General features: G+C 35.3%; 2 protein-coding genes across 3 annotated transcripts; one reads left to right on the top strand and one right to left on the bottom strand.

Moving 5' to 3' along the window:
• Positions 1-526: 526 nt before the first annotated feature.
• LOC142613536 (nicotinamide adenine dinucleotide transporter 1, chloroplastic) lies at positions 527-6,146 on the bottom strand. Its single transcript, XM_075785920.1, has 9 exons — positions 5,613-6,146; positions 5,405-5,500; positions 5,123-5,229; positions 4,426-4,474; positions 4,153-4,262; positions 2,318-2,412; positions 2,133-2,221; positions 1,858-1,952; positions 527-1,192 (listed from the first exon to the last, which is right to left on the bottom strand). Exons 1-9 carry the CDS (start codon positions 5,680-5,682, stop codon positions 956-958), a joined length of 948 nt encoding a protein of 315 aa, XP_075642035.1. The 5' UTR covers positions 5,683-6,146; the 3' UTR covers positions 527-955.
• A 13,191-nt stretch (positions 6,147-19,337) lies between these two features.
• Positions 19,338-27,623, top strand: LOC142611775 (uncharacterized). 2 transcript variants are annotated; one of them, XM_075783908.1, is made up of 7 exons: positions 19,360-19,706; positions 21,214-21,413; positions 25,970-26,255; positions 26,356-26,441; positions 26,563-26,654; positions 26,760-26,870; positions 26,960-27,623. In XM_075783908.1, the coding sequence occupies exons 1-7, from the start codon at positions 19,404-19,406 to the stop codon at positions 26,962-26,964; spliced, it is 1,083 nt and encodes a 360-aa protein (XP_075640023.1). In that variant the 5' UTR covers positions 19,360-19,403; the 3' UTR covers positions 26,965-27,623. The 2 variants fall into 2 exon arrangements, with proteins under 2 accessions (XP_075640022.1, XP_075640023.1); XM_075783907.1 differs by having other exon boundaries at positions 19,338-19,706; positions 26,760-27,623.
• The last annotated feature ends 334 nt before the right edge of the window (positions 27,624-27,957 follow it).

Genomic DNA, 27,957 nt, shown 5'->3' with positions numbered 1-27,957 from the left:
CCCACAATTCGAACATTTTCCCTCCTAAACCCCCAAGCAATTTGTACATAAGAAAATGTAAAGTGTTAATTCAGCTACAAAGCCTTTGACTCAATCAAGTTTGTTTGTCATTGTTTTGCGCCAATTTTTCATTTTCGAGCTGTCTTTGTTAGTGCCCATTTCTTTTTCACTCAATGTCTACGTTGATACCCTTTTTTTCACTCATTTTCAACTTTTAATATTCGAGCTATCTACTTTAATTAATACCCATTTCTTTTTCACCAAATTCAAAACCTCCGGCATGTGAATATAAGTTACCAGATACAATAAAAGGACACTCTTCAACGCTGAAATCCCTTATACCTTTACATTTGTTCTTTTGTGGAGCCACGAGCTGCAAGTTACCATTGACATTCAATAGGTTTGTCAGAGTTAGGCACCTTCAGGCATACTTAGGGGAAGCATCAAGTGATTCAAGTCCAGAAAAAATAAACAGAATCACACATCTGAACTTCAAACACATGGGAATAATTACAAATAACAATTGGACCCAGCATGTAATTGAATTTATTCATGTCTATTAACAAGAAATTACAATTCCACCAAATAATGACATGCAACTAAGAATCGTCTTGACATGGGTACATAGCATAGATTTATGGAAAATAAAAATTCTGATAATTTAGCGTCCCCAGAGAAAAAATGTTTGTCCTGAACTAAATTGTAACAATTTATCATCATTATCACTGTCGGTATAACACAACCCTGCTCTTTCCCCTCAGAAGACATGATGTGGTAGAAGTTCAATAAGGGAAAAAGGACTGCAACATCCTTAAATGTTGGTCAAAACAACCAAAAATCAATTAAAATACACAAACAATTTGGCATCAACAATGTGACTAAATGTTGGCTGTTGGGTAGTGCCTGTAGTAATGCAAGTTTCTTCTCTACGTCCTCAATTCAATATGATCCATCTTTACAATGTGTGAGGGTGTGGATCAGGAGGGAAAACATTAACAAGAAACCGGTGAATCATCTCAAAGCTGGTGAATGTGATTACAGCAGCTGGGGTAGTCCTCAGAAGGTTGATAGCACATCCACGGTAAAACCCAGCGAGGCCTTCTTGCTGGAATACTTTCTTGACACAATCAGTTACGCCAGAATACCGCTTCTCAGAGTGGTGGCCTTGTTCTTGAAGCCGAGAGCGTACCACCTGCAAAATTTGTGACAGGATAAATTATGTTGCTATGCTGCAATGATCATTTGGTCAGCACATGTGCCACTACATCAAGCAAAGGAACTGTTGTAAACCTTAAATTGAAAATGAAATGGTAAAGGACTGTTGTATCCTATCCAAGTCATTTTGTTTGGGCTATTTGAGTATGACATGATATAGGGCTTTATTATTAAATAAGTGTCTAGCCATCCTATGAGCATGATAAATAAAAAACAATCCGTGTTCATGTCCCAGGAGGCTAAATTGTACCAGGATAGAAATGGTAAAGGGAAATAGCCTTCTCAACCTCAGAGGACAATATGGCAATTTAGAACTGGAATTACAGTATATAAGTTTTACTTAATTTCAAGATAGATTTACTGCAAAATAAGAAATTCACAATGATGAGGATGATGATAAAGATATTTTGGGGTAAGACATCATTTCGTCGACATTAGAAACAGCACCATTATCCTTTTCTGGAAATACCTACCGCAATGGTGCATGATCTGGCAAATAACCTCTAGATAACAACATATGAACTGACCCTTATCACTTGTAAAAGCCAAATTTTTATGTAAGTTGTTTGGTAACTAGTATATTATTCAAGCAAATGAAATTTTGACATATTAATCACAAAAAATTAAAATCACACATCATACCTCATGTGGATATGTCAATGTGGATGCAAATATTTTCGAGACTGATGAGGCAACAGCAACATCACGTGCAGGTAGTTTATCCATTGTAGTATTATCTGATACAGTTACATCAAATTAGAAATTAATTTATTTTGTTGATACATCAAATAAAAAAATATATACTTTTTTCCCTGAAATGTACATGTAAGAAAGAAATATGCTTATAATTTCAAGGAAAACTAAAACATATCAAACCAAAAAATCAAGTAGAAAAAAAAAACCAGGTAAACAATTACCTCGATTGGCCAAGTACATTTTTATTTTCTCATATGTTGGGAATTGTATTGCAACATGACTGATACCAGCCAAAGCAGGCACAAGACCACTGTTAACAATAGCACCACAAGCACCATTAAAATCCTTTTCACAATAAAAACGCAACAACTAATATGGTATTTTAATAATAATTAGAGCTACAAACCTGTACAACCCACGAATGCCCTCTTCATGAGCTATTCTTCTCAAAGCAGACAATGTACTCCTATATGGCACTACACCTGGTCTCATTCCTTGAGTCTGCAGAAAATAAGAGAAAGTGAATGTTTGAAGCTTCAGCACTTTCTGCACAGAAAACCTTCTACCAAAGAACCATAGAAATAAAAATTTGAACATCGTTGTACTCATATAGGACCACAAGTATGGTTATTATGACAACGAAATGGAGGATTGGGATGCGAAAGTACACAAACAACAATCTGTTCCATTTGGTACAAAAGTATAACTTCAACACAACCATTCATGACAGGTATAACAAGTGAGTTTCCTATCACTATAGGTTTGCATCAAGGATCAACATTAAGTACATATCTCTTTGCACTAGTGATGGATGAGCTAACTAAATTGATTCAAGAGGAAGCCCTTTGGTTTTGCAGATGATATAATATTAGCAGATAAAACTAGAGGTGGAGTTAATGCCAATTAGAAATTTGGCAACATGCTCTAGAATCTAAAGTGTCAATTAAATAGGACTAAAACAAAGTACATGAAATGCAACTTAAGTTTAGCAAAAATTGAGACAGATGAAGGGGCAGTAAGTGGTCAAGAGATACTAAACAGCAAGATGTTTCTATATCTTGGATTAATATTTCATAAAGATGGAGAGAATGAAGATGATGTGAATTATAGCATAAGAGCAGGGTGAATGAAGTAGAGAAACACAGCAGGATTATTGTGTGATGATTATAGAATACCTATTAAGTCAAAAGGAAAATTTTATAAGACCATCTATGCTTTATGGCACTGAATTTTGGGCTGTTAAGAAGCAATACATTCATAGAATGAGTGTAATTGAAATGTTAGTGTTAGGATGGATAAGCAGAAATACACATAAAGACAGGATTAAAAATGAGGAAATTCGCTTAAAGATAAGAAGGTTTGGTCATGTTCAAAGTAGAGCGATCAATGCACCAATTAGAAAGAGCAAGTTGTTTCAAGTTGATGGAACAAAAAAAATACAAAGAAAGACCAAAAATAACATTAGCGTTAGTAAAAAAAATTAAGGAAGTAACAAAGAGTATGACTCTAGATAGAATAGAATAGAATAGTGGAAAAGAAAACATTTAGAAACTAATGACTAATCAGTTGAGGATCATAGTCAATCCCAAAAAATTTGGGTCTAAGGCTTAGTTGTTGTTATAGTTGTTGTTGTATAACTATGATGTTCCTCTGCTCATAACTACAGTGTCTTCAACATCGATTAACCACTACTCTGTGATACAGTCTTAAGTTTTTCAATACAGCCAAAAACCATCTAAACCTAGGTTTCTCACCTTAATTATTTTTGACATTTCATTTTCTATCATAGGTCATAGGGGTTGGTTATCTTGCACAAATTGTATTCATGTAAATGTTTGAAATACTCCTAACCAACTCATACAGCATGCTAAAGATTAAGCTAATGTGATTATCCATCAAACAAAGGATAAAATACATCAAAAAATCAAGTTCATTATTCCTTCTACTCTAGTCACAACAAAACTGTGGAGTAGCATGGTTATATTGAAAGATGATGCTAAAATGGCAACTGCTCACAACACAGACAATTGGAGAGATACAGAGGAAAGCTTCTCTTCCACACAGTAAACAAGAAGATTTGCAAAATTATAGGCAATTATATGAACCTTCAATATAACTTATAGTCTTATACTGCTGCATAGCGTGCTAACTTGAATCCTGAAGCCATATATTTTTTAATCATATGTGATAACACTAATCAAGCTAAATTTCAAAAGAGGAATGTGATAATGAGATACACACTTGAAGTCTCGTCTTCACAACCCAAAAAGGATTTGTAGCAATGGTTGTTGCAGCTCCAGCACCAGAAGCAGCTAACACATTAGCACCAATTGAAAGATGATGATTCTCATCTACAAATGGAGCACAGCCAAAAACATCACTACACACTTAATATGAAGATACAGCAATGTAATAAGTTCAAGCTATGAAACTGAAAAGGAAGTACAAATGTTCATAGGAAAAAATTTGAGCATGAATTATCCTTAATTTTATCAGGGAATATAATGAACTAACCATCAGAACAAAGAATGCTTTTTAGCTGCTCATATATTGTAAAATAAACCTGCAAAAGGTACAACACGGGTCATGCAAAATACATGTAAACATAAATGAACTAAGAAAATTCCCCGCTCTCTAGAGAAGGCAAGCAGCAAATATGAGCAACATATAGAATAATCTAGGACCCATAAAAGATATCATCAAATTTAAACTTAAAAAAAGCTACAAATGTATGGATAACTGCTTTCTTATACAGCAATTAAATCGTTTGCTAACCTTTGCTCAATTCAAATCCATTGCTTAGTCGTAATGAAATGACTACTATAATGAGGCAGGTGAAATGGGAAAAAACGCAACTTTAACCAAGTTATGAGAATTTTGAACTGGTCAGTAAATGAAGCTCTTGTATAGATGGTACACCAATCTTCCCATCTTGTACTAAGTGAAGAACATGTGTACAGACTACTATGGTTCCCTTTTTCAATGCATCGTGTAGAAAAATGAATTGGATCACACAACTTCACAATTTATAGATGTAATATTTCCTCAAATTGCTCAATTTAGCACCCCAACAAAGCCTTAGTCCCAATTACACAAAGAAAGATTCTTGCCAAAACGAATTAGAAATTTTCATTTTTAGAGGGAATTCTCTAGACAAGAAACTGATAACAAGCAGAGGCAAGAAGCTAGAACTATAAGGAAAAAGACTCACCGCCCAGTTGGGAAGTAATGCGATCACAGTCGGGGAAAGCCCGCGATACATGCCTCGCAACCCCTCCTTTTTAAATATATGTTCCAAACTACCTACAATAAGACTACCTGATCCAACCAAAACAAAAAAAAACACCATTGATACTCAACCATATTATTATATTCATATACCCAAACAACAACAACAACAAAAAGCCACCTTGTGACTATTAAACTCACTAAAAAATATGGATATAGACAACAAAGTGAATCCTGAAAAGCGCAAAAGTAAAAGAAGAAAAACCTTTAACAGTTCCATTTCCGAGCTGTGGTCGCCCATGAACCTGAAGCCTAGTCTTTATAACATCTAAAGGACACACAAATGTAGCTGCAATAACCCCTGTACCACAAAATGAAATGAATCAAGCTCAAAACATGGTGACAAAGTCAATCTTCGTATAAATTTTCTTTCTGTCGATTTTCTGGGGAAGCAAACAAGAAAAAAAACGTACCGGCAGCGGCGCCGGCGCCAGCATTGCAGAGGAGGCCTCTGGGGCTAGGGAGGCGAGAATCGGCAGACATGGCGGAATCCTCTTGCGCGAGAATCGAGGGATGAGATTTGACTTTGACTTTGACTTTGAGATGGAGCTTGAGAGAGAGATATGGAGTCCTCTGTGAAGAGGGCGATCGCAGCAGCAAACCAAAGTCGCATGGCAAAACGGAGAGAGCAAGAGAGTGAGTCGTTGTGGCCGAGTCGAACCGGCCCCCTCGAGTTAGGACTAGGGCTCGCTCCTCCTCCTCCTCCTCCTCCTCCTCTTATAACTTTTTTTATTACGGAATTGAATCGGCCATGTGATTTGGATTTGGATTTGGATTTAGATTTGGTAGCTAATAGCAAAGGGGTTGGAGGTAGGTGGTGGGATTATTGGGAGGGAAGGAGGGTTGGGCTTTAGCTTGGTGTGGATATAAAGAATTTCACCATTTCCTCCACCCCCTTTTCTCGACCCTCCAAAGTCCACAAGCCCACCTTGGTTTCTCAGCCAGACGATTCGCCACAAAATGGGACCCCTTTTAATAACGTTGACACTGTGAGTGTGAGAGGGCCAGGGATATTCGTCTATTTATGTATAGTCCTTCAAAATTATGGTACTGCTGGTATCCCTCCCGCTTAAGTAAACCTCTTTACCTAGCAAAAAAAAAAAGTAAACCTCTTTCTTTCTTTTTTTATTTTTTTTAATTTACGAATTAATATATTATTATTGGTTTGGTGGAAGCATTTTGCTACTATGCTAAATTTATCATCAAAATATAGTAAAATGGGCTCCATCAGTCAAGTGAAACCCATATTTTTTTGCTGATGCACAGCCAAAGAGCTAAGATGATTTAAAAAAATAATATTTCATTAAAAAATATATTATTTTATTATGCTAGCCGTAGTAATTGTTATTTATTATAATAGATATGTTATTTTATTGTTTTGTTTATATTATTTTATTGTGTTAAATGTTAAAATAAAATCATTTATGTTAGGTGTTTTGTAATATATGGTGGTAAAAAAGATAAATTAACTTTTTGTAGTGCCAAATTTTGCTAAATTTTTTACACCACCAATGCTAATACTCTTATATATTAACAATTAATATATTGATTTTCACTGTTTATTAAGTGGGTAATTTTTAATTATTGAAGTACTTATAAAAATAAAATAACTTTTATTGGATTAATGCCACTTTTTAAATTTTATGTATAATGCTTTTGATTTATATATATATATATATATATATATATATATATATATATATATATATATATATTTTACACTAGCATTTAAGAAAGTTCTAAATTGGCTTCCAAGCTGTCTAACCTGTGGACTTTAAGTTTTGGATATCCCAAAATATCCACTCTTTGCTTAGTGCTCGCTTACACATTTTCAATTAAGGGGAACACATTTTTAAATAAAACCTCACAATTTAAAATCTCCCACAAAACTCACGTTTTCATTAGTTTACAAATTAGACGCATTCTATTTTCCTCCTAGTCTCTGATTCTCTTTTAAATACTCTATTTTCTCCTTGTCTCTTATCCTTTTTTAAATACTCAACTTTCATCTTTATTTCTTATCCTTTTGTTAAACTTAAACAAACGCACTCTATTTTCTTTCACTGCTTCTTCTACATTCTCTTTTACTTTGAACAGAAAAATCTCTATAGGCATTTAGCAAACTCAATTCTACCATAGATTTTCAATGCACAATAGTCAATCCAAAGGTATGTTCCTTCACACAGAATTTGATTCCATTATGTGAAATTGGAACATCTAGCACCTCTTGATTCCATTATGTTTCTTTGTATTGAAAAGAGAAATCACTACTGGGAGTTTTAGCAGAGTAAGAATGCTTTCATAAAACACCATGTCATCAGCCAAAAAGGTATGTCTTATCAATTTGTCTTCATCCTCTTACATGTTTCATTTATGTTTGGAATTTTTTTTTTAATGAAATAGCTCTTTCATTTTTGTAATATTTTTAGGTTTTCAAGATCAACTAAGTAGAAGAAACTATTTTTCCAAATTTTTCTAAAATTTAAAAAGAACAAAAAAAAAATCGTTGAATTTTTTTTTTTGATAAGTAAGATGATATATTACTAAAAAGGCAAAGACAACAAAGGGGGAACCGATCCATCAATTTCCTTACAAAAGACCCATGGAGGGATGGAAGAGATGGATTGGGGTCCCCAATTTGGAGAGATACACACCCAACTGGCTAAATGATGAGAAAATGAAAAATTATGATATTAACTAATCTAATCGTATAAGCGCAGTACATGTGATGAGTCTAGTAGTGTGTGTGTGTGAGAGAGAGAGAGAGAATATTTATAGATCCATTTTATTATTCTTCTTTTAGAAAAAAAAAAGTTATAACTTTTAATTGGTTTGAAAAGTTGGAGATAATGTTGTATATAACAAAAAAAAAAAAAAGACACAAATGCACTTTTGGTTCTTATATTTTGGGGTCATTTATATTTTTTTCCTACATTTATATTTTACCACTTTTAGTTTCTAAAATGAAAAACACGTTTTATTTTAGTCTTTACTGTCACTCACTTAACGAAAATATCCTACGTGGCAAACAGGGTGCATTGTTGGCATAGTAATTGGTGACGTATCCATTAAAATAATATTAAAAAATTATTTGACTTTTAAAAATGCCACATCAGCAATTTAATTTTAAAAAACTCCACGTCAGATAAAACAATTAAAATAAACTTATGAATTTCAAATTTTTTTAATAGTAAAATAAATTAATTAAATTAAGAAGTTTTTTATTCCTTTCATTATTTTTTGGAAGAACATGTTCATCTTCTTTGTGTTCTTCCCATAACATAACTTATCATGTTCACATTTTTCATATTCTTAGTAAATTAATCCTTAATTTCTTTTTCTTTTTTCCTTGTCTTTCTTGTACTTTCTTTTATAACCAAGCACATCAAAACTAATCGACAGTTAAAAGAAAAAATATTTTATCATCCATTTTCTTGTAGGGATCGCAAAAAGTACCTGACCCGACCCCAATAGGGTGGGTTTTACTCGACCCGCGAAACAATAGGGTCAAGTTTGAGTTTTTAAAATAAAACCCAAAGCGGGTTTGGGTCAAGTTTGAGTTTTAGTAATACTTGACCCAAACCCGACCCGTATATATACATACATATATATATATAACACCATAACTATAAATACCCTCTTTTCCTAATGCTATGTCCATTTTGAGGAGTGCAAAAGTGGGAGGATATAAAATAAAAGTTATTAGTTTACTACTGTTCCTATTATACCCCTACTTTATTTTCAAAACTATTTGAAAAGAAAACTAACTAATATTTCAAAAAAAATCAATCTAATTGGGGCACCTTTTTAGTTGCCTCATTAAGAATAACTCTTTCTAAAAAAAACTGATAAATTTATTTAAAGGTAATTTTGTAAATTTATATATTTTTATAAAGACAAACAAGACAATAAATGATATTTCCTTAAAAAGTTTGACTTTTCAAACAAGACAAACAAAAAGAGAGAGAACTTCGTTGAAAAAAAAATTGAACGTTCAGGTCTTGGACGTTGACATAAAAATAAAAAATAAAAAATAAAAAACGTTCAGGTCCTGAACGTTGGGAAAAAAAAAGTTGGGGAGAGGACCACTTTTCTCCCCAACGTTTTCCTCCCAATTTGGGAGGAAAATATATGTGGGCCCGGGAGGAAAATTTTCCTTCCGGGTTTTCCATCCTTCCTATTTTTTCTCTCCAAACGAACAGTGGAAAATACTATTTTCCACCCTATTTTCCTCCCTTTGTTTTTCATCCCCCCTATTTTCACTCCAAATGGACGGGGCCTAAATCTAACCCTAAATGAGTCATTTCTCATCTCAACCGCCTCTCTCCACTCTCAACTCTCATGCTCAAGCCTCAAGCTTTCACTCGAATCCTCTTCGCCGCTGGCCAATTGACCACTACCTCACACTCACTCAGTCGGCCGTCAGCCATACCCTTACTCTCACTCTTTCAGTCCGTCGCCATTTTTCACAGGTTCATCATTCTCAGCTTCTCGCTCTCCACTTTTCTTTTCTTTGTTGGGTTTGTTACTTTGTTTCCTAAGAACTCTACAATAATTTGTTGTGGTGTTGGTAGTGTGAATGGTTGGATCTGCTATGGTGGATGGGTTTTATTTTTTGTGATTTGTGCGGTGGTGGATGGAAAACTATGGTGGCTGAATTTTTGAGGTTTGTGATTGCTAGATTTATGAGTTGTTGATGGTGGTAGGAGGCGGGGTGGCTAGGTTTTTTAGTTGGGTGCTAGGTTTGAGGTTTTTGCAGTAGAACAATGGTGAACCTGCTTTTTTAAATTGCATTTGGATTGTTGATGGGTTAGGTTTATCCTTTGGATTTTTTTTTGTTGCTTTTAATTTCATAGATTGGAGCATAAGATTGGAATCTTTGAGTTTGAGCAAAGTGAAAGCTTGTAATCTGAGGGAAATCTTGAAATCTTTGAGTTTGGTAATCTTTATCTTGTAATCTTTGAGTTTGGTGATCTTGTAATCTGAGGGAAGGCTATATTACAATCTTTTTGATGAACAAATCTATACTACAAATTGGATTTTATGTTGTGTTTGTGATTTTGGGCCGGGCATGATGGGATGGGGCCCAACGGGGCAGGTTTGGGGCCAAATAAAAAACCTGTTTATTAAACAGGTTGGGTTTAGGTAACGAGTTCAGGCCGGCGGGGTAGGGCCCGACGGAGCAGGTTTGGGGCCAAATAAAAAACCCGTTTATTAAACGGGCCGGGTTCGAGTAATGGGTTCGGGCTCGCGGGGTGGGTTTGGGTATAAAGAAACCCAGCCCAACCCCGACCCATTGCATTTCCTATTTTTTTGGCAACCAAACAATTTTTTCCATTTCACCAAAAAAAAATTCCAGATCTAACAACCAACCAAATTTTTTATGTCAAACCTAAGATCTAAACATTTTACACAAACTCAATAAATCCCCTCATACACAAACCCAACAAATTCTCTATCACAAACCCAAAAAATTTCCTTTCACAAACCCATTCTGTCCCTTTTCAAATTTATCAAAAACCTAAAACAAATATAGTAAACTCAACCCAAATAGAGAGAGAGTGAGATGAGAAAGTGAGGAGAGAGAGGATTCACATTCAATCCTAGTTGGGTTTTGGATCTACCTAGAAACCCACACCACACACTACACACAGCCAAAAAACTAACCCACCACCTGCAAACACCGCCGATTTGGAAGACCGAAATAAAGAAACCACGGGGTTCTACCAAGAGAGAAAGAGAGAACAATAGAAAAGAAAGAAAGAAAAAGAAGAAGAAGAAGAAGAAAATAAAATAAATACAAAGAGGCGGAGAAATAGTGATCTGGGAAGAGAAAGAAAAAGGAAGAAGAAGAAAGAAGAAAGAAAGAAAGAAGAAGAAAAAAAGAATGGGAGGCGGAGAATTGAGAGAAAGAGATCTAGGGAAGAAAAAGAAAAAGAAAGAAGAAAAAAAACTAGTACAAACAAAAACACTGAAATCCAAATTCCACCATTTTTTTTGTTTTTAATTATGTTGTTTCTTTTTTATAATTTTTTAAATTGATAAATTTATTTTTGTAAGTTAGAGGTTGATGTGGATGCTGATGTGACATTTTTTAATATTATTTAAATGGACACGTCAGTATTTACTGTGCCAACAGAGTATTCTGTTTGTCGCGTAACATATTTACGTTAAATGAGTGACGGTAAGGATCAAAATGAAACGTGTTTTTCATTTTAGGGACTAAAATCGATAAAATAGAAATATAAGGACTATAATAGAAATAACCCAAAAATATAGAGACTAAAAGTGCATTTATGCAACAAAAAAAAAAGAAGGCGTATATGCACTTTTGGTCCCTACATTTTGAGGTCATTTCTATTTTGGTCCCTACATTTTCATTTCACCACTTTTAGTCCATAAATCAATTAACGTGTTCCATTTTGGTCCTTACGGTTACTCACTTAACAGAAATTGCTGATGTGGCAAACGGCATCCACTGTTGGCCCTTTAAATGCTGACGTGACCAATAAAATAATATTAAAAATGCTACGTCAGCTTATAAATTAAAAAAAATTATTAATTTTAACTAATAAAAAAATTAAAAACAGATGGTTTAAAATAGAAATTAAATTAATCAAATTAAAAAAAAATTACATTATGGTATTCCCAGTCATCATGAAGAACATGTTCATGTTTTTCCTCAAATAATAAGTTTGGTTACTGAGAAAATTAAAAAAATCAAGAACATGCGAACATGGAACAAGTAAAATCAAAGGTCACAGATTTACAAAATACAAAGACAATTCAAAGATTCAAAAAACACAAAGAACACAAACGAGAACTAAATCACCAAATATAAACATCAAACCCAGTTTTGAAAAAGCCTAACTGAATCACCAAACGCAACCACCTAGCTGAATCACCAACCAAAAAACTACTACTTCAAACGACGCCGTTCTCCTCAGTTCTCAACCTGGCATACTCTCTTCCTTTCCTTCACCTTTTCTTTTTCTTCACCTTCACAATTCTCTTCCACTTCAAAACCATAAAACCCTCACAATGAAGGATCGACCTCACTCTTCCTACGGCGCCGTTTACGTTCCTTCGCAACACCGCTTACGCTCCGTCGTTACTACTCCAAACTACACTTCCTATGCCGCCACCGCTGCCGCAACTGCCAGTTCTGGAGCCGGAACCGGAGATGCAGATATCATCGACTCTAAGCTCCGCGAGCCTCCACAAACCGCAATGATAAGCCCTAGACAGACTCATAGTCCTTACTCGCAACAAGAACAGCTCCACAACAGGATTTCGCACTTCAATTTGCCGTGGCCTTTGTCCCCTTGCAATGATTTCGTCTCCGAAGAAGGCTCTGATCGCGAGTTCAATTCCTTTCCTCTACCCCTAGATCTGAAAAAGGATGATTTTGAGCTTTGTGGGTTTGATGTTTGTATGGAGGAGGGTTTGATTTCCTCTACCCCTAGATCTGAAAAAGGATGATTTGAGTTTTGTGGGTTTGATGTTTGGGAAGAACGTGATATAAAGAATTTTTTTTTAATTTAATTAATTTAATTTCTTTTTAAACCATTTGTTTTTAATTTTGTTATTAGTTAAAATTAATAATTTTTTTTAATTTATAAGTTAACGTGGCATTTTTAATATTATTTTATTGGCCACGTCAGCATTTAATGTGCCAACAATGGACGTCGTTTGCTACTTCAGCAATTTCTATTAAGTAACGGTAAGGACCAAAATGGAACGCGTTAATTGATTTAGAGACCAAAAGTGGTGAAATGAAAATATAGGGACCAAAAGTGCATTTACGCCAAAAAAAGAAAAGAAAAGACAATTGATAGTGATAAACCATATTTCAAATATGATGTGTGATGAAACCAAAAATTTAGGGGGCCACTTGTCAGAAGAGTTTTTGTTTTCATTTATTTATTATTATTTTTATAGTATTCAAGAGAGCTTTGAAAGACTTGAAATAGTCAAACACTTTTAAGTCAAAGGAACACTATAGTGGTGTTGGGTGGGCGAAAATAGCAAATTAGTTATAGTTTCCAAACAATATAATTAGTAGTTATGGTTTATAAACTATATTTTTTACTAGCATCTCGAATCTAAAAGACTTGATTTTGGGCTTAAAAATCGAATTTTTGAGGGTCGATTTTCACGTCTGATGTGACCTTTTTTTCACGTAGAGCCTACCTAGAAATCAAGTATCTAAGACTCGATTTACAAGCCAAATTTTTTTTACCATTCCCAGAAATGCACAACAACCACCAAAACTCACCATTTTGCCTATCCACATCAAAATCCATCCATCACCGTAGGAAGATCTGAGCAAAACTCAGCGCACAAAAAAAAAAAAAAAACCCAATGCGAGCAAGCTCAGATCCATGGCTGCGGCCTGGGCGCGCGGCGGCCTGGGTCGCATGACTTGGGGGCGCTACGGCTTAGGTCGCGTGACCTGGGAGCGGTGGATCCGATCAGAGTAGGTGGCCGTGGATCGGGTTCAGCTGTGGATCGTGATCGTCGTCGGTGAGTTTTTTTTTTTTTTCTCTATCTTTCTTCTCTGGTGGCGGATCCGATCTGTTTGGGTTTGGTGTCGTTGGATTTTAGGTGGTGGTGGTGGTGGCTGCTGTGTTGTGGTTGTGTTTCTTTTTTTTTTTCCGGTCTGTTTGGGTTTGGCATTGTTGGATTTCAGGTGGTGGCTGCTGTGCTGTGGGTGTGTTTTTTTTTTTTCTATATCTTTCTTCTAATTTTGGAGATTTTGAAACATTATAAATCGAGTCTTAAAGACTCGATTTCCAGGTAGATGCTACGTGAAAAAAATGCCACATCAGACATGAGCAAATTATGAAAATCGACTCTAAAAGACTCGATTTTTAAGCCCAAAATCGAGTCTTTTAGACTCGAGATGCTAGTAAAAAATATAGTTTATAAATCGTAACTACTAATTATATTGTTTGGAAACTATAGCTAATTTGCTATTTTCGCCGTGGTGTTGGCCAAGGTTCCTCCAATACTTAAGTTAACACTTGCATAATATTATGTATTAAAGTTTTTAGTTGTTTTTCTCTCACACCTCAATGCTGTGAGTGTGATGATGCATTCATTCGAAATACTAGATTTTTTTCTCGTTTAAGAGAGTTGATAGCAGGGTAAAGGTTGTATAAGCATTGGTGCAAGTGCTTGCTACACACCAACTTATTACTTCACTTTAAGAGGAGTATTTTATGGGTCAATATTTCAAATGAAAGTTTGTCAGTATTATCACTTGCATTCATTATTTAGAGCATTATCATCAAAGATGCTATAATGCTAAAATACTATTTATAACATCCAACACACAAAAAACACACAGCATTAAACATGCTATATATTAGGCCTGTCCACAGGTCGGTCCGGGTTGGGTTTATGCCCAACCCTGAACCGACTCGATTAGATCGGATGTCTAGAAATTCAACCCGCCGCCGACTAGCATGGTTGATTGGATCGGGCAGATCGGACCTTCAACAAATGGCGGTCGGTTCGATCGGAGTTGGAGATCTAAATATCGGCCAAAATCCAGCGTTTTGACGGCGAAATCGGTGAAATTTCAGTGATATTTTCGCTGGATTTTCTTCGAATTTGTCGAAATCTCATTAGATTCAGCAAGATCTCGCCAGATCTAGTGAGATCTCACTAAATCCAGTGAAGATTCCATGGATCTAGCTGAGATCTCACCGGAAATGGCTGAGATCTCGCCGAATCTAAGTAACTTTGTCGGGAAATGCTGAGATCTCGGTTCGGTCAGGTTTCCTTGGGTTTTGGAGAGAAAACCCACCAGCAAACCCACCATTTTTGGTTTCTAGAGGCTGAGACCCGCCGCCGTCCGTCGAAATAGTCAGGTCGCCCGATTTCGGATCCGTTGCCAGCCGAGTCCTCCGAGTGGTTCGGGTCTCGGATGGGTCTGGACAGGCCTACTATATATTATATTTACTCTCTCTCTCTTCCTTTCCTTAAAAAAACAATTTTCTTTTTCTCTCCCTTTCTTCTCTGTTCCAGTGCCATTTCTCTCTTCTTCTTTTTTTTTCTTCTCTTCTCACCGGTTCTCTCTCCTTCTTCTCACTGATGGATCATGGTAGTGGTGGATCGTGGATCATGGATCATGGCTGAGTTTTGCTCATTTTTTATGGATGTTGTTGGTCTTATTTGGTGGATTGCGATTGAGATTCGGTCTGATTTCTTCTTTGGAATCTCCAATGGTGGCTGAGATTTGGTTTGATTTTGGGTTTTGTGGTGTTGTCTTCAAATCTATGGTGGTATATGTTGTTTTTTTGGGTTTTGTGGTGAATCTCTGTGGGTCTCCATGGATCACTAATTTGAATCTCCGTGGGTCACCAATTTTGGGTTTTGTGGATGTTGTTGTTTTTCTGGGGTTTTGGGTGAATCTCTGTGGTTTTTTTTTTGGGTTTTCCCTTTCTGCTAGTGTATTTTTTTTTTTCAGTGGTGGTGGTGGTTGATATGGATATGGGTTTGCTGGTTTGAGATGGAAGTGTGTGAGTTTGTTGGATAGACAGGTGGGTATGGGTGGCTGGTGTTTTTTTTCCTAGTGGTGGTGGATGGGGTGGGTATGTGTTTGCTGGGTGGAGAAGGTGAGTGTGAGTTTGGTTTTTTTTTTTTTTTCCCCGGTGGTGGTGGATGGGATTTGTATGGGTTTGTTGGGTGGAGAAGGTGAGTATGAGTTTGCTTGGTTGATAGCGACAGAGAGGAAGAGAAAATAAGAAATATATATTGAAGAATAAAGAAATAATAAAAAAAGAATATTTAAATGAAGTGGTAAAAAAGATAGAATCTTAGATGTTTGGTGTATTATAAAATGAAGTGTTAAAATAAAAAAATAATGGCTTTTTGAGATGCTAAATGCTAAATTTTTTGAGATATTTGATAAGAATGCTCTTAGCATTCATTACTTAGAATGCCATTTCTTTTTGGCTAGGTATACTTAGTATGCCATTTCCAGTACCTCTCAGCTATCACTCAAACCCACATGCCATTACTAGTCATTCTATTTTGTTGAAAGGATGGTAGAGTGAAGGGGTGAAAAATGTTGGGAGAATAGAAATTTTGTTTACTTTCCACCATGTGTGTTTACTTTTTGAGAATGATGTGTGTTTAGTTGAAGGAATAAAAAAAAGGAAGAATATAAATTTAACTTACTAATATGCCTTATTGTAGTTTTAAATAATTGGGTAATACAGATAATAATGTATTTTTAAATCTACAAGACAATTTTTCTTCCCCATTTTCCGTCAAATATGAGAGGGTAGGTTTTGTTGGACCTAGGAGGAAAACACCCAAACCTATCCTTTCTCATCCACTAAAGCAAACGAAGGAAAACTCTCACAATCCTCCTATTCAACTCCATGGTTTTTTATTCTTGCTGTTTTCCACCAAATCAAACAAACCCTTGAGTTAAATTTAAGTCAAGCTTTTATGCGAAACATGTAACATATGGATCCATAGCCACCAATTTATGTAACAATAAGGTTAAAAAAAAAAAAAAACCAATTTAGGTGTCATATTGTGTATTAGTTGTATAATAAAGAAGTCAATAATTAGCCCATGTTAAAGGGATATTTCATAATATAAGGTGTCATATTGTGAGTAAGGGTTTAGGGTTCAAATTTCATTTACACTAAAATTAGTTGGAAATGTAATATAATGATAAAGAGAAATAATCATAGAGTGGATGCCAAAGATTTAATTCCAATTTTATATACTCTGGTCTCATTCGACTATAAACTGACTTTAGTAATTAAATTAGCACTCACACATATTACAACTTAATATCTATAAAGTCTTTTTTAAAAAGGGGTTTAAATATTTTATGTCCATTGACACAATTTTGGGTACATTTCACCAGGCTAGCTAAGAAACTGATAATTCATGTCAAACTGGAAACTTGGATGAAAAATAAATATTGGGAATAGTTTTACAGGTTTGAACAATGAGTAAAATGCTACTATAGTAATGCGTAGATAAATAAGTCATTATGATGGTCCCCTCTTACTATTTTTTTTCGATTTATTGAAACTATATCCCAAAATGGAAAGAAAGTAATCTAGAAAATTCGACCCACTGACTCCCTTAATAGTTATAGAGCTTGGTTTCCCCTATTAAAAGTTAAAACAACAGCAAATTATAATTTTCTAACAGCTACATTTGCTTATTTTCACATCTCCATGTTTCTTTTCATTTGAAGACAGTCAGATACCATCTTTCATGAAAAATTTCAACTGCCATTCTTTTTCCCTTTCACGCTACATGAAAGAAAGTCAATAATTTAATGGGCACAAAGAAAAAATCGGCTAAAAAAGTTTAAATATATGTTTGGGTCTTGTGTCAGTTGTTTGCAACTGTACTAGAGAAAATTTGAAAGTACATTTTTTTTGGGGGAAGTTCGAGGTGTAGAGCATAGTTATCATAATTGTACTGAATTGGGGGGTTTTCTGACTATCTTTACTAGATTGGGGTTGAATTACCAAACCGGTGAACCAAACAAAATTCTGGGTTGGTATAAAAAGAATACCAAATCATGGAGGATGATTTTGCTGTTTTGAGTCCCCCCTTCTGTTATTGTTAAGCTTTTGCATTGGACAAGTTGGGTTTAACCCAAGATCGTGTTTGTAATATGGTGGTGTTTATCACTTAGTTTGTTTTAATATATTATCTAGTTTACCAAAAAAAAAAAAAAAAACCAAATTTGCAAGAAAATCGATCAGACAATGAAAAACTGAATATTGGGATTTGGGAATATAGTGAAAAAGGTGTAATAAGCTTGGTTTAAAACAAAAAAATGTAAATTCCTTTGGTTGAGCATAGCAAATGTTGGGAGAAGTGAAAAATGAGAAAATGACAACTGATAATTACCAATATACCTTTGTTATTAAAAGTAAAAAGGTAAAAGTAATAGGACAAAATGTAAATTACTATTATACCTTTATTATTACAAATAGAAAGAAAGAAAAACAGAGGTAATTGTATACTTGTTTTATTCTCGTTACATTTTCTCTCATTGTTTTTCCCAAATTTGGAGAGAACAAAATTGTGCGCCTAGGTGGAAAACTCCATCCACCCAATTTTATTGAATAAAGTTTAGAGATAAACTCTTCAAATTTCTCATACATTTTTTTATATGAATTTTGAAAATCTAATAATTGAATTTTATGTTTCTTATGTTCTTAACATGTATATTAAATTTCGGTCAAATTAGATGTCATTTACTATTTGATTAATACACTTTTTTTTATACACAATTTTAGATCACAAAAACTTGAAATTTTAACATTTGTTTGATAACACAGTAATTAATTTTTAATCTTTTTAAAATTATGTAAGCAGGAAGATATAATAAGAATATGCAATCGAACGGTTAGATTTTTAAAATTCATTACTCAATATATATATATATATATATATATGAGTTTTTCTCCAAACTAATTTAAAAAGAAACTTTATTTAATCCTATTTTCTCTCCCTTTTCACTCTAACCAAAAAATCACATTTTCTTTTCCTTTTTCCTTCTCCTGTATTCCATCATCTTTCTTTTCACCCGACCAAACATAGTTTAAAGAAGAAGAAGAAGCAAGTCTTGTCCCATAAATTGAAGACCAAGCTAATGAGGGCCAATTTGGACATTTTAGGTTAATATGAAAAAAAAAAAAATGTTCAAACTTCAAACCCTAATGGTAATGGCTACAGGATTCTCAAAAAAAAAAAAAAAAAAAAAGGTAATGGCTACAGAAAATTTCCTAGTAACAACATTTTGTTCCACGCCTTTTCATTTGTTATCCTTTCCCTTTCTCTTGAATTCGATCGAATCCCTCATTTTACTCTTTTGCTTTATCTATCAATTCCCAAATCCATTTAAAAAAAAAAAAAAAAACATATACACAAAAACATAACTGGTTCTAATGGCATTTTCTCTCTGACCCATCAAAAAATTATCCCCAAAAACCCCTCAAAAACCTCAACAATACCATACCTGTCCCACACAATTCAGCACTTTTGAATTCCCAATATTACAAACCACCACCTACCACTTCTACTGCTACTAGTACTACTTCTATTACTATTACTACACCTCTCTTTTTTTCGTTCACTCTAATCTGATCACTTTTATTTTATTTTATTTTATTTTTTGATCCGCAAAGTTCGATTAATTTACAGTAATGTCCAACTCTGGCGGCTTCGCTCTGACTCGGACCCACGGCTCGGACCGGTTCTACAACCCGCCGGCGGTTCGTAGACACCAACAGCTGCTTTTGCAGCAGCAGCAGCAGCAGCAGAAAAGGCAGCTCCGCAGCCAGAAGCAGAAAGAGGTGAAGCCCGAGACCCGAGTCGACTCGGACGAGTCGACATTGTCTAGGCCAAACTCGGTCTGCTCTGCCTCTTCTTCAAACGCTGATTCCACCAACTTGGATCGCCTTGTAGAATCGGTCACTCCCTTTGTTCCAGCTCAGTTCTTCTCCGAGGTACTACTCTAAAAACTTCTGTTTGGTTCCCGAGAACAGTTGAGAAAAATGTCTACACATGTATTGTGTGTGTGCGCGCGTTTCACTGTTTAGTAAAAATAAAAATAAAGCTTTTAGTTGGACTGGGGGAAAATTGTTAGTTGTAGTGCTTGATTGGGTGTGGACTAAGATAGTGAGATATTCAGACTTTGAACTTGTCTAGTTACTACTTTTTTGTCACATTATTATATGATTGTTTTGTTGTGGTGAAAAGTAATGAGTCAAGTGATGGATGCTGATGTTTTGAATCTAATATTTCATTTTGTTTTGGTTTTTAATTGATGAAGAATTAACCTCATTCGGGGTCTAAAAGAGTGAAATGTGTCGGGTGATTTTGTATAAGCTGTTGGAAAACTGTGTTTTGAGTTTAAAATGAGCATTTGTAAAAAAAGCTTTGAGGAGTCGTGGTTGCAAAACAGAATTTTGGGTTTTAAAAACGCTCTTTTAATATCTTAAAACACTTAATGAGTTGAGTGGGATTCTATCATTTATTTACTTTAATTTGTTGTTTTTTATTGGGGGGAGGAGGGTTGAAAATTGAAATGATGAAAAGTTAAATGGATTCAGTTTCAATTTATTGCATTATTAGTCCATAAGCTTTGGGGTCAGCTATGTGAAACTTTGGGGTCAGCTATGTGATACGTGCATCTGCCGAGATGGTAAGCCTTTTGGTTCAGCAAGAACTTTTCAACCTGATCAAAAAGTTGCTGCATGCGTGTGTTTGAAGTTGAAATGATTCAATTTTTTTGAAGTTCTCAAGGCTTTCAAATCTTCAGGTTCAAATTGCTTATCAACCTCAATTGGGATTTGAAAGGGTCAAATAATATGACCGAGTTGAGTGGAATTTTATTGTTTATTTACTTTAATTTGGTGTTGTAATAATTACTTTGAGAAGGGATTTTTTTTTTGGAGGGGTTTTTGGGGGGGGAGGGGGTCTTGAAATGATGAAAAGTTAAACTGATTGAATTTCAATAAATTGTATTAGTACCTAAACTTTGGGGTTAGGTATGGATCTTTAATAGATTAATCAAGTTTGGTCATTTATATTCTTCTCTGTCATTTTATTCTATCCAGCATCATACTATCTATCACATGCATTTCTTTCATTTGTTGTCTATATTAAGCAATTTAATGAAGAAATCTGGAGATCAAGTTTGTGTTTTTGGTTTCATTTGTTTAATTAGATGCTGTGGTAGGATGCTAAGTAAACTAATGGAAGGAAGAGGAAAATGATTGCAGCCAATGTCTTCTGTTCTTTGTGTTTCTGAATAATGCTTCCAAAACCTAGGCCTATAATTTGTCTCTTTTAGTGGGTTTTTTTTTATATTTTTAAAACCATTAATTCAGGAAAATCTGAAATGCAAATTTTTATTTTGAGGTTTGAACAACAAAATTTCCTGTGCTTTCATTGCAACTAGCATCATTGTGTGCTTTTTAAGTTTTAACTGGTGGCTTTTTGAGTCCACAGGCAAGAATGAGGGGGCGGAGAAATCTTGAAGCTGACATACACTCATTTTTTAGTCTTGGTGATCTATGGGAATCTTTTAGAGAATGGAGTGTGTATGGAGTGGGAGTACCGTTGTTATTGAATGGTGGTGACTCTGTTAAACAATATTATGTTCCATCTTTGTCGGGAATACAATTGTACACAGATCCACATAGGCTGAGGTGAGCCTTTATTCTTACTCCTTTTCAATTGGAAAGTTGCTCACGCACTTGAATCTATGACCTCACCTCCATCCCATTATTATGAAAGGAGAAAGTACCATTTGAGCTAGAGCTCATTGGCAACCATTATTCTTAGTCTTTGCTATGTTAATTAGCCTTTGGATAACTTCCTGATGTATATTGCTTATCGTTCACTTGCACAAAAATTTGCTTCTTTTCTATTGCTGGTTGTTTATGAATTTTCAATTGCTATTTATTTCTGGTGAGCACCGATCCTAGAGTAAGTTTTTCTCTGTCTTGAATTTTTACCTTTATTACCTATCATCTTTCATTGGTCCTTGGCCCCAACCACCTTATCATTCTGCATCCTAGTTTGTGGGATCAGCCTGGAGTGGCACTTAGCTTCGTGTCTTTGTTCTTAAATGCCTAATTTTTGCCAATTCTACTCTACTCCCCTCCCCTCCACTCCCCCTCCCTTCCCCTTAATCCAAACAGACCATTAAACAAATATAGATAAGTAATAAAATCATTTATTAGAAATTTTAAAAAAATCAAGGCATCCTCTGTACATAAGAACTGTATTCAGAGACCTACAGAAACAACATCAAAAGGAACGAGTTTCTAAAAAATCAACCAAAGTAGCCCAAGAATGGATATTCCAAATTGCCATCTAATCATACAAAGTGCGCAAAAAGAAAAACTTTAATACTTTATATCCAGCAAAGATTACTCAACCCCCTTGAAAAGTTGTGGGTTTTCCTGCCAAATAGTCCACATAATGCCTAGGGGCTGCCTGGTATTCACTTTTGGTATGATTGCTGTTGTGGAGATGTGAGTTTCAAGGATGCTTTTCCGGAAATTTTCTGTTTGGACAAAGATAAATGTGCTTCTGTAGCAGATTTAATGCAGCTACCCAAAGAGATTGTCTTTGGAATGTGGAACTTTCAAATTCTTATCAAGACTGGGAGATGGATTTACTGCAGTCCTTCTATATTCAGTCATATCCTCTGTACTCTTCCTGCTTAGTGCTTGTACTGCTTTTTCTGATTCTGAATAAAGTTTCACATTTACTGATTGAAAAAAAGACTACAAACTGCCCCTGCCAGCATGTCTACCGCCCTTCGTGGCATAGACTAACTGAGATCAAAGAGATAGAAAACCAAGGACCAAAGCTGGTAGGAAAACTCATAGTGAAGAAGCAAATGATCCAATAAATAATTAATTGCTAAAGAAGCAGTTTTTATCTTGTTCTTGTGTGATATATTGTAACTCGATTTTTGTTTATTTCATTGGGTTACATAATTAGTATTTTGATTATTGTTCTATTGCTGTTTGGCCTGGTTATGTTGCTGCTTGTTGAAGTCCATTTTCCTTTTGGAAGTGCTTATTGTTGAAGTCTGTCAATTCAAAGTAACATTCTTCTTCCTCTTGGTGCCAAAATAAACTGAGAGAGCATGGTTTCAGTGACTTAAATTATAAATTCAGTAATAGCTACATGGAAACCATTGAATACCTCATTCATTCTTTAAAAGAGTTAAACATGTCTTCTGATTAGGACCGTAACAGTAGTGTTTAAACTCCAAGGAGAAAATTAAAACATTACTGAAGATTTGATTAGTGTTTCTGGAAGTTTATGGAAATAATTGATAACCTCCTCTTTAAGAACGAGCTAGTTTTGCTTAAACCTATACCTGAAAGTCAACTTGAGACCCTGGGCAATAGACTGATGTCACGCCATAGCCAAAGAGTAAAAGGTCTGGCAGTGTTGAAGCCCTGTGTCCGCATTCTTTACATTTAAGTATTCTGTCATAAAACTAGGAGATAAGTTTTTTGAATTTTGTGATCACAATCATGTACTAGCTAAATCCTAGTTGTTTGTAGTTTTAGCACTTGCTTAATCTGAAGGTGTTGTTAGATTGAGCCTTTAGCATATTCGATTAATAACTGGAGGACTAAACTAGTGACTTGGTTTTATGACCTTTATAGTTTCTGGATATAGGCATTGCAGATCTAGATATTGGTCTCTATCCAATGTGATGAGTTAGCATGCTTTTGTTTGCTACGGAATGCTAATGGCATGTTTTGTAACTGTTTTTGTTTCTATTTTCGTTTTCTTGTTTCAAGGGAAAAAGAAAAAAACAAAATTTTTCTGTTTTCAAAATGAAAAACACGTTTGGTTAGTTGCTTTGAAAAACACATTTTTCAAAAACAAAATTCAGGAAATTTGTTTGGTAGTTGTTTTTGAAAAAGTTGAATTTTGTTTTCTTTGGTTAATTTTTTTTTAAAAATTATATTTTATTCTAATTCAAAAACATGTTTGCTCCAAAGTATTTAAAATCCTTACACCCAAAGAAATTATAAATCACAATACTAATTAGTTTCTAGTGTAGATTGATTTTGGGAAATTTAAATAATGGGTTTTTTTTTTAAAAATTTTTATTTATTAAAAAAAAAGAAGAAGAACTGGGTTCAGACTTCAGATATTCACATTGTGTGGAAAAAAAAAGTCATGAGCTAGTACTCTGTCATTCTTTAATGGTGGATAGCTTTCATGGGCCAAAATCAAAGGTTTTTTTTTTGGTGTTTCTCTTCTCTCTGTTTCTCTGACTGTGTTTTTTTTGGGTTCAAAATTGAATTTGGTCTGGCATTCACATGTTAGATACTGGTGGAGTAATAAAGGATTGGGTATGGGTATGGGTTTTGGGTTTTGCTTTGAAGTTTGAGAACTGATGAGAGGACTGAGCATGAATGTGTATATACATGAACGAGTCCACAGTACTGCTTTCTCTGCTACTATTATTGCTTTGCTGCTGCTATGCTATGCTGGCTCGCTGAGCCAATCTGCATACGCAAAGCTTTTTGTTAGTTATGTGAGTTGAACCAGTGCGCTGGTTCATTAATTGGCTGTGTTTCAGCGTGTGTTTTAGTGCGTTTTCTGAGGTGAGGGAAAACTGAAAAATAAAAACAGCTCAAGACCAGTTTTCAGTTTCCTTCACAATATGGAAATTAAAAATAGTTTTTGATTTTTGCCTAAGATAAGTTACCAAACAAGTGTTTTGCCTTAGGAAATAGAAAATTGTTTTTGAAAACAGAAAACTGATAAAAAAACGGTTACCAAACATACCCTAATTAGCATGAATATTTTCAAAGGATTTGCTAAATTTTCATGTGTTTACACCCCCACTAGGTGAATGTGTGTAACTTACAAATTAAAAGGAATTGCATATTTTTCATCTAACAAACAATTAGATTTTCATGTATCCTTGACATGGTGATTCTGAATAAAATAATCCTACTATGCGTGATCTCTATTTGCTATCATATGGTTAAGCTTGATTCTTTTATATTTATGCTCCGTTTGTTTTGACAAAAAAGTTTTCTTGGTGAAAAACAATTTTTTGGGAAAAGGATTTGTTTTCCTATGTTTGGTTGTGCCTCTTATTTGGTTTGCATGAAAAATCATTAATATTTCATGTAAGCGTGGTAGTGGTAGTGGTGATGGTGTGGTCGCAGTGGAGGTGGTGATGGTGGCAACATCGTAAGTAGCGTGGTGGTGGTGGTAGTGACGTTGGCGTGGCAATGAAGGCAGTGGCAGCAGTGCTAGTGGTGGTGGTGTTGGCAGCATAAAGGAATGGCGGGGGTGAGGCACAAGGGAATGGTGGAAAACTTTCTGTGTTTGGATTGAATCCGTTGGTCACTTGACTTTCATTTTTTGTTATACCAAACATTAGAAAATGCCGGAAAATTTTTTCTAGGAAAAATATATATATTTTCTTTTTAATTGAAACAAACGAAATTAATATTAACTTTTTTTACTAAAGAACCTTAGTTAGTTGACCAATTGAACCCAAAATACAAAAAGATAGAACATTTAGGGACCATGCCTGTTTGCAAGTTGCAATTATTATGTTTTAACAAATAAATGCCTAAGAGATACTTTCACTTGAGAGAAAAGAGAGGAGAAAAGGACTGATCACATTCTATAAATGACTTTAGAGAGAGAGTGTGCTATCAAAGTTAGAGAGAGTGTGTTATCAAAGTCCTTTCCAGCTGAGCCTTGTACAGACATGTTGAATGCAAATTACCTTATTTTGGGTAGATAATTTGGTGGGTCCAGAGTGATTTATTTCTTCTCTCTGTTGAGTTAAGAAGTTACTTGATCAAATCTTGTGTCCAATCCATGATGAGCCAATTCCTGCAGTGTGTGTGGAATTGAGTAATATTAATGTAGGTAAATTAAAATTGTAAGATTACTCCACTCGTGTCTATGTTTACTTTAAGTGTCATATATTTTGTTCACAGCCGGTCCCAAGTCTGGAAAAAGGAGGAAAATTATGGTAGGTTGATGGCCAACATAAAATTTAGTCATTTTAATATGAATGAACCCACTCATAGTAGATAAGTTAGGACTTCCCCTAATACATTTGGCTGACCCTAATCACTTTGGTAAGGGCTGACCCCATTTTTTAGGACTAAGGCTTAGTGGTGTTGTAAACAAGATTTGCAAGATGGGTGGTCCTTATATCTTGTAGATTTTTGCTCTGATGTTTAACCAGGAGGCCTGGTGAGGACAGTGATGCTGAGTCTTCAAGGGAGACAAGCAGCGCTGGCAGCAGTGACTGTGAGGCAGAAAGGCGAGCCAAAAGCATTGTTGATGGACTGCAGGGTCAGCATGATCTCATGAGCTTAAACAATCAGAGAATGAGCAGACTTACATTGAGAGATAAACCTCCCCTGAGTTCATCCGGTGATGAAACTGAGGTTTGCAGCTCTCCTGGGAAGAAAGTATTTGAATATTTTGAACTAGAACAACCACATCATCGCCAACCTTTGTATGATAAGGCGAGTTGATTTTCTTTGAGATTTGAGTATTGTACTTTGTCTCCATTCATTTTCTTTTGTCCTGACTTGGATGCTTGTCTATGTCTGATCTTACCTGCAGATTTCAAATCTTGCAACTCAATTTCCTGAGCTCAGGTTGTATAGGAGCTGTGATCTTTTGCCTACAAGTTGGGTTTCAGTGGCTTGGTACGTTCATCACCCCCCCCCCCCCCCCAAAAAGTACAGGATGTTGGCATTGTGATTGAATTGTTTTTCCCCCTAATTATATTGGGCTTTTCCAATTTAATGAATTGTAACCTGGTTCCAGGTATCCAATATATAGAATTCCTGTAGGCCCAACACTACAAAGTCTGGATGCTTCTTTTCTAACCTTCCATTCCTTATCGACACACTCCAGAAGTATCTCTCTCTCTCTCTCTCTCTCTCTCTCTGTTGTGTGTGTTTATCTGTGAACATCATACAATTTATGTTTTAATTTTAATATTTATTTTTTGACTGGTACAGGCAAAAATAAACCACAGTTTCATGCTTCAAGTGGGAGGAAGGTCCAGAGGGTTGACGAATCCTCAAAGATTTCTCTGCCTGTTTTTGGCCTTGCTTCCTACAAGTTGAGAGGTTCAATTTTGACCCCTGGTGGAACCTGTGAAAGTCAGCAAGCAAACTCTCTATTGCAGGATGCTGACAATTGGCTCCGGCGTTTGCAGGTTAATCTTCCTGATTTCCAGTTCTTCGCTTCCCACAACTCACAATGGAGATGATAGGGCCATAGGGGGTATGGATTATAATGTTCTTCCATATGGACATAGAAGTTCCAGGTTGTCAGTGTTGGAATGAGATATGGTGAAAGTTAAATGCCTTTGCTTAAAAACTCTCCTAAATAACAGCTTGGTTTTCAGCCTTGTCAGCCTTATTACCATGTTAGTTTCTGAATAGAAGCAGAATGGTCCATAAGAAGTTGAATGAGAAAGAAAAAGAGACTTGTGGCTTCAGTCAGACTTGGTCACATAAGGAATTTGGTCATGCAACCGGATGTTATTCAGGCCTGCAGGTGCACAAAGGGCTTGTAGGCACTAGACGGCTGTTCTGTAGTATAAGGGTATGGCATGCAAAACTGCAATCCAACATTGGAATCAGATAGCCTCACTTGTTTTGTTGTGTGGGGGGCAGCTCTTAATTATATGCTCTGGGTATGTTGGGTCATTTACTGACCCCATCTTGTTGTCCCTGCCTAGTGAATTTTGGAGAAACATTTGGCAATATTGATCGTAAACTCTCAGAAACTCTGTACTCTTGTCATCACATATAAACCCATACCAGTAGTTTTCAGAAGAGCCCCTTTCCTTCTAAGGTATTTTTTTGGTTGTTTCATTAGTTGTGCAGTCTGCTCCTATAGTTGCTGTGTATCTTTATGTCTAGGCAGTAGTTACTATTGTCCCCCAAGGTGGGAGCAAATGAGCAGTACCCTTTTCAAAGATTTAAAAAAAAAAATAATAATAATAATAATGATTATTAATATTATTAAGGGTCGGAAGGGGAGAGAGGAGGGCTGGGGGTGAATTGGGGAGGGTGGGTTTTCCTTTTTGGTCTAACAGGTTGGCTCACTGAAAACTGCTCCAAGGGCAGAAGATGAGATCTATTCAAATTCTATAGTAAGAAAAGCATAGGATTTCACAAGTTAATCTAGTTGCCTCTCAAACAATTA

The sequence above is a fragment of the Castanea sativa genome, chromosome 10, assembly GCF_040712315.1.
Source record: "Castanea sativa cultivar Marrone di Chiusa Pesio chromosome 10, ASM4071231v1".
NCBI classification, from domain to species: Eukaryota; Viridiplantae; Streptophyta; class Magnoliopsida; order Fagales; family Fagaceae; genus Castanea; species Castanea sativa.
The sequence above is the reverse complement of the archived record's forward strand: the minus strand, read 5'-3'. Positions and strand labels throughout refer to the sequence as shown.

Bases quoted from the DNA above. Each gene is read 5' to 3' on its own strand.
- LOC142611775 (XM_075783907.1), top strand. From the start codon at position 19,404: ATGTCCAACTCTGGCGGCTTCGCTCTGACTCGGACCCACGGCTCGGAC. The intron at 19,707-21,213 runs GTACTACTCTAA...TTGAGTCCACAG, and splicing joins CAGCTCAGTTCTTCTCCGAG to GCAAGAATGAGGGGGCGGAG. The intron at 26,655-26,759 runs GTATCTCTCTCT...TGACTGGTACAG, and splicing joins CTTATCGACACACTCCAGAA to GCAAAAATAAACCACAGTTT.
- LOC142613536 (XM_075785920.1), bottom strand. From the start codon at position 5,682: ATGTCTGCCGATTCTCGCCTCCCTAGCCCCAGAGGCCTCCTCTGCAAT. The intron at 4,475-5,122 runs GTGAGTCTTTTT...TACCTTTTGCAG, and splicing joins CATTACTTCCCAACTGGGCG to GTTTATTTTACAATATATGA. The intron at 1,193-1,857 runs GTATGATGTGTG...CAAATTTTGCAG, and splicing joins CATTGACATATCCACATGAG to GTGGTACGCTCTCGGCTTCA.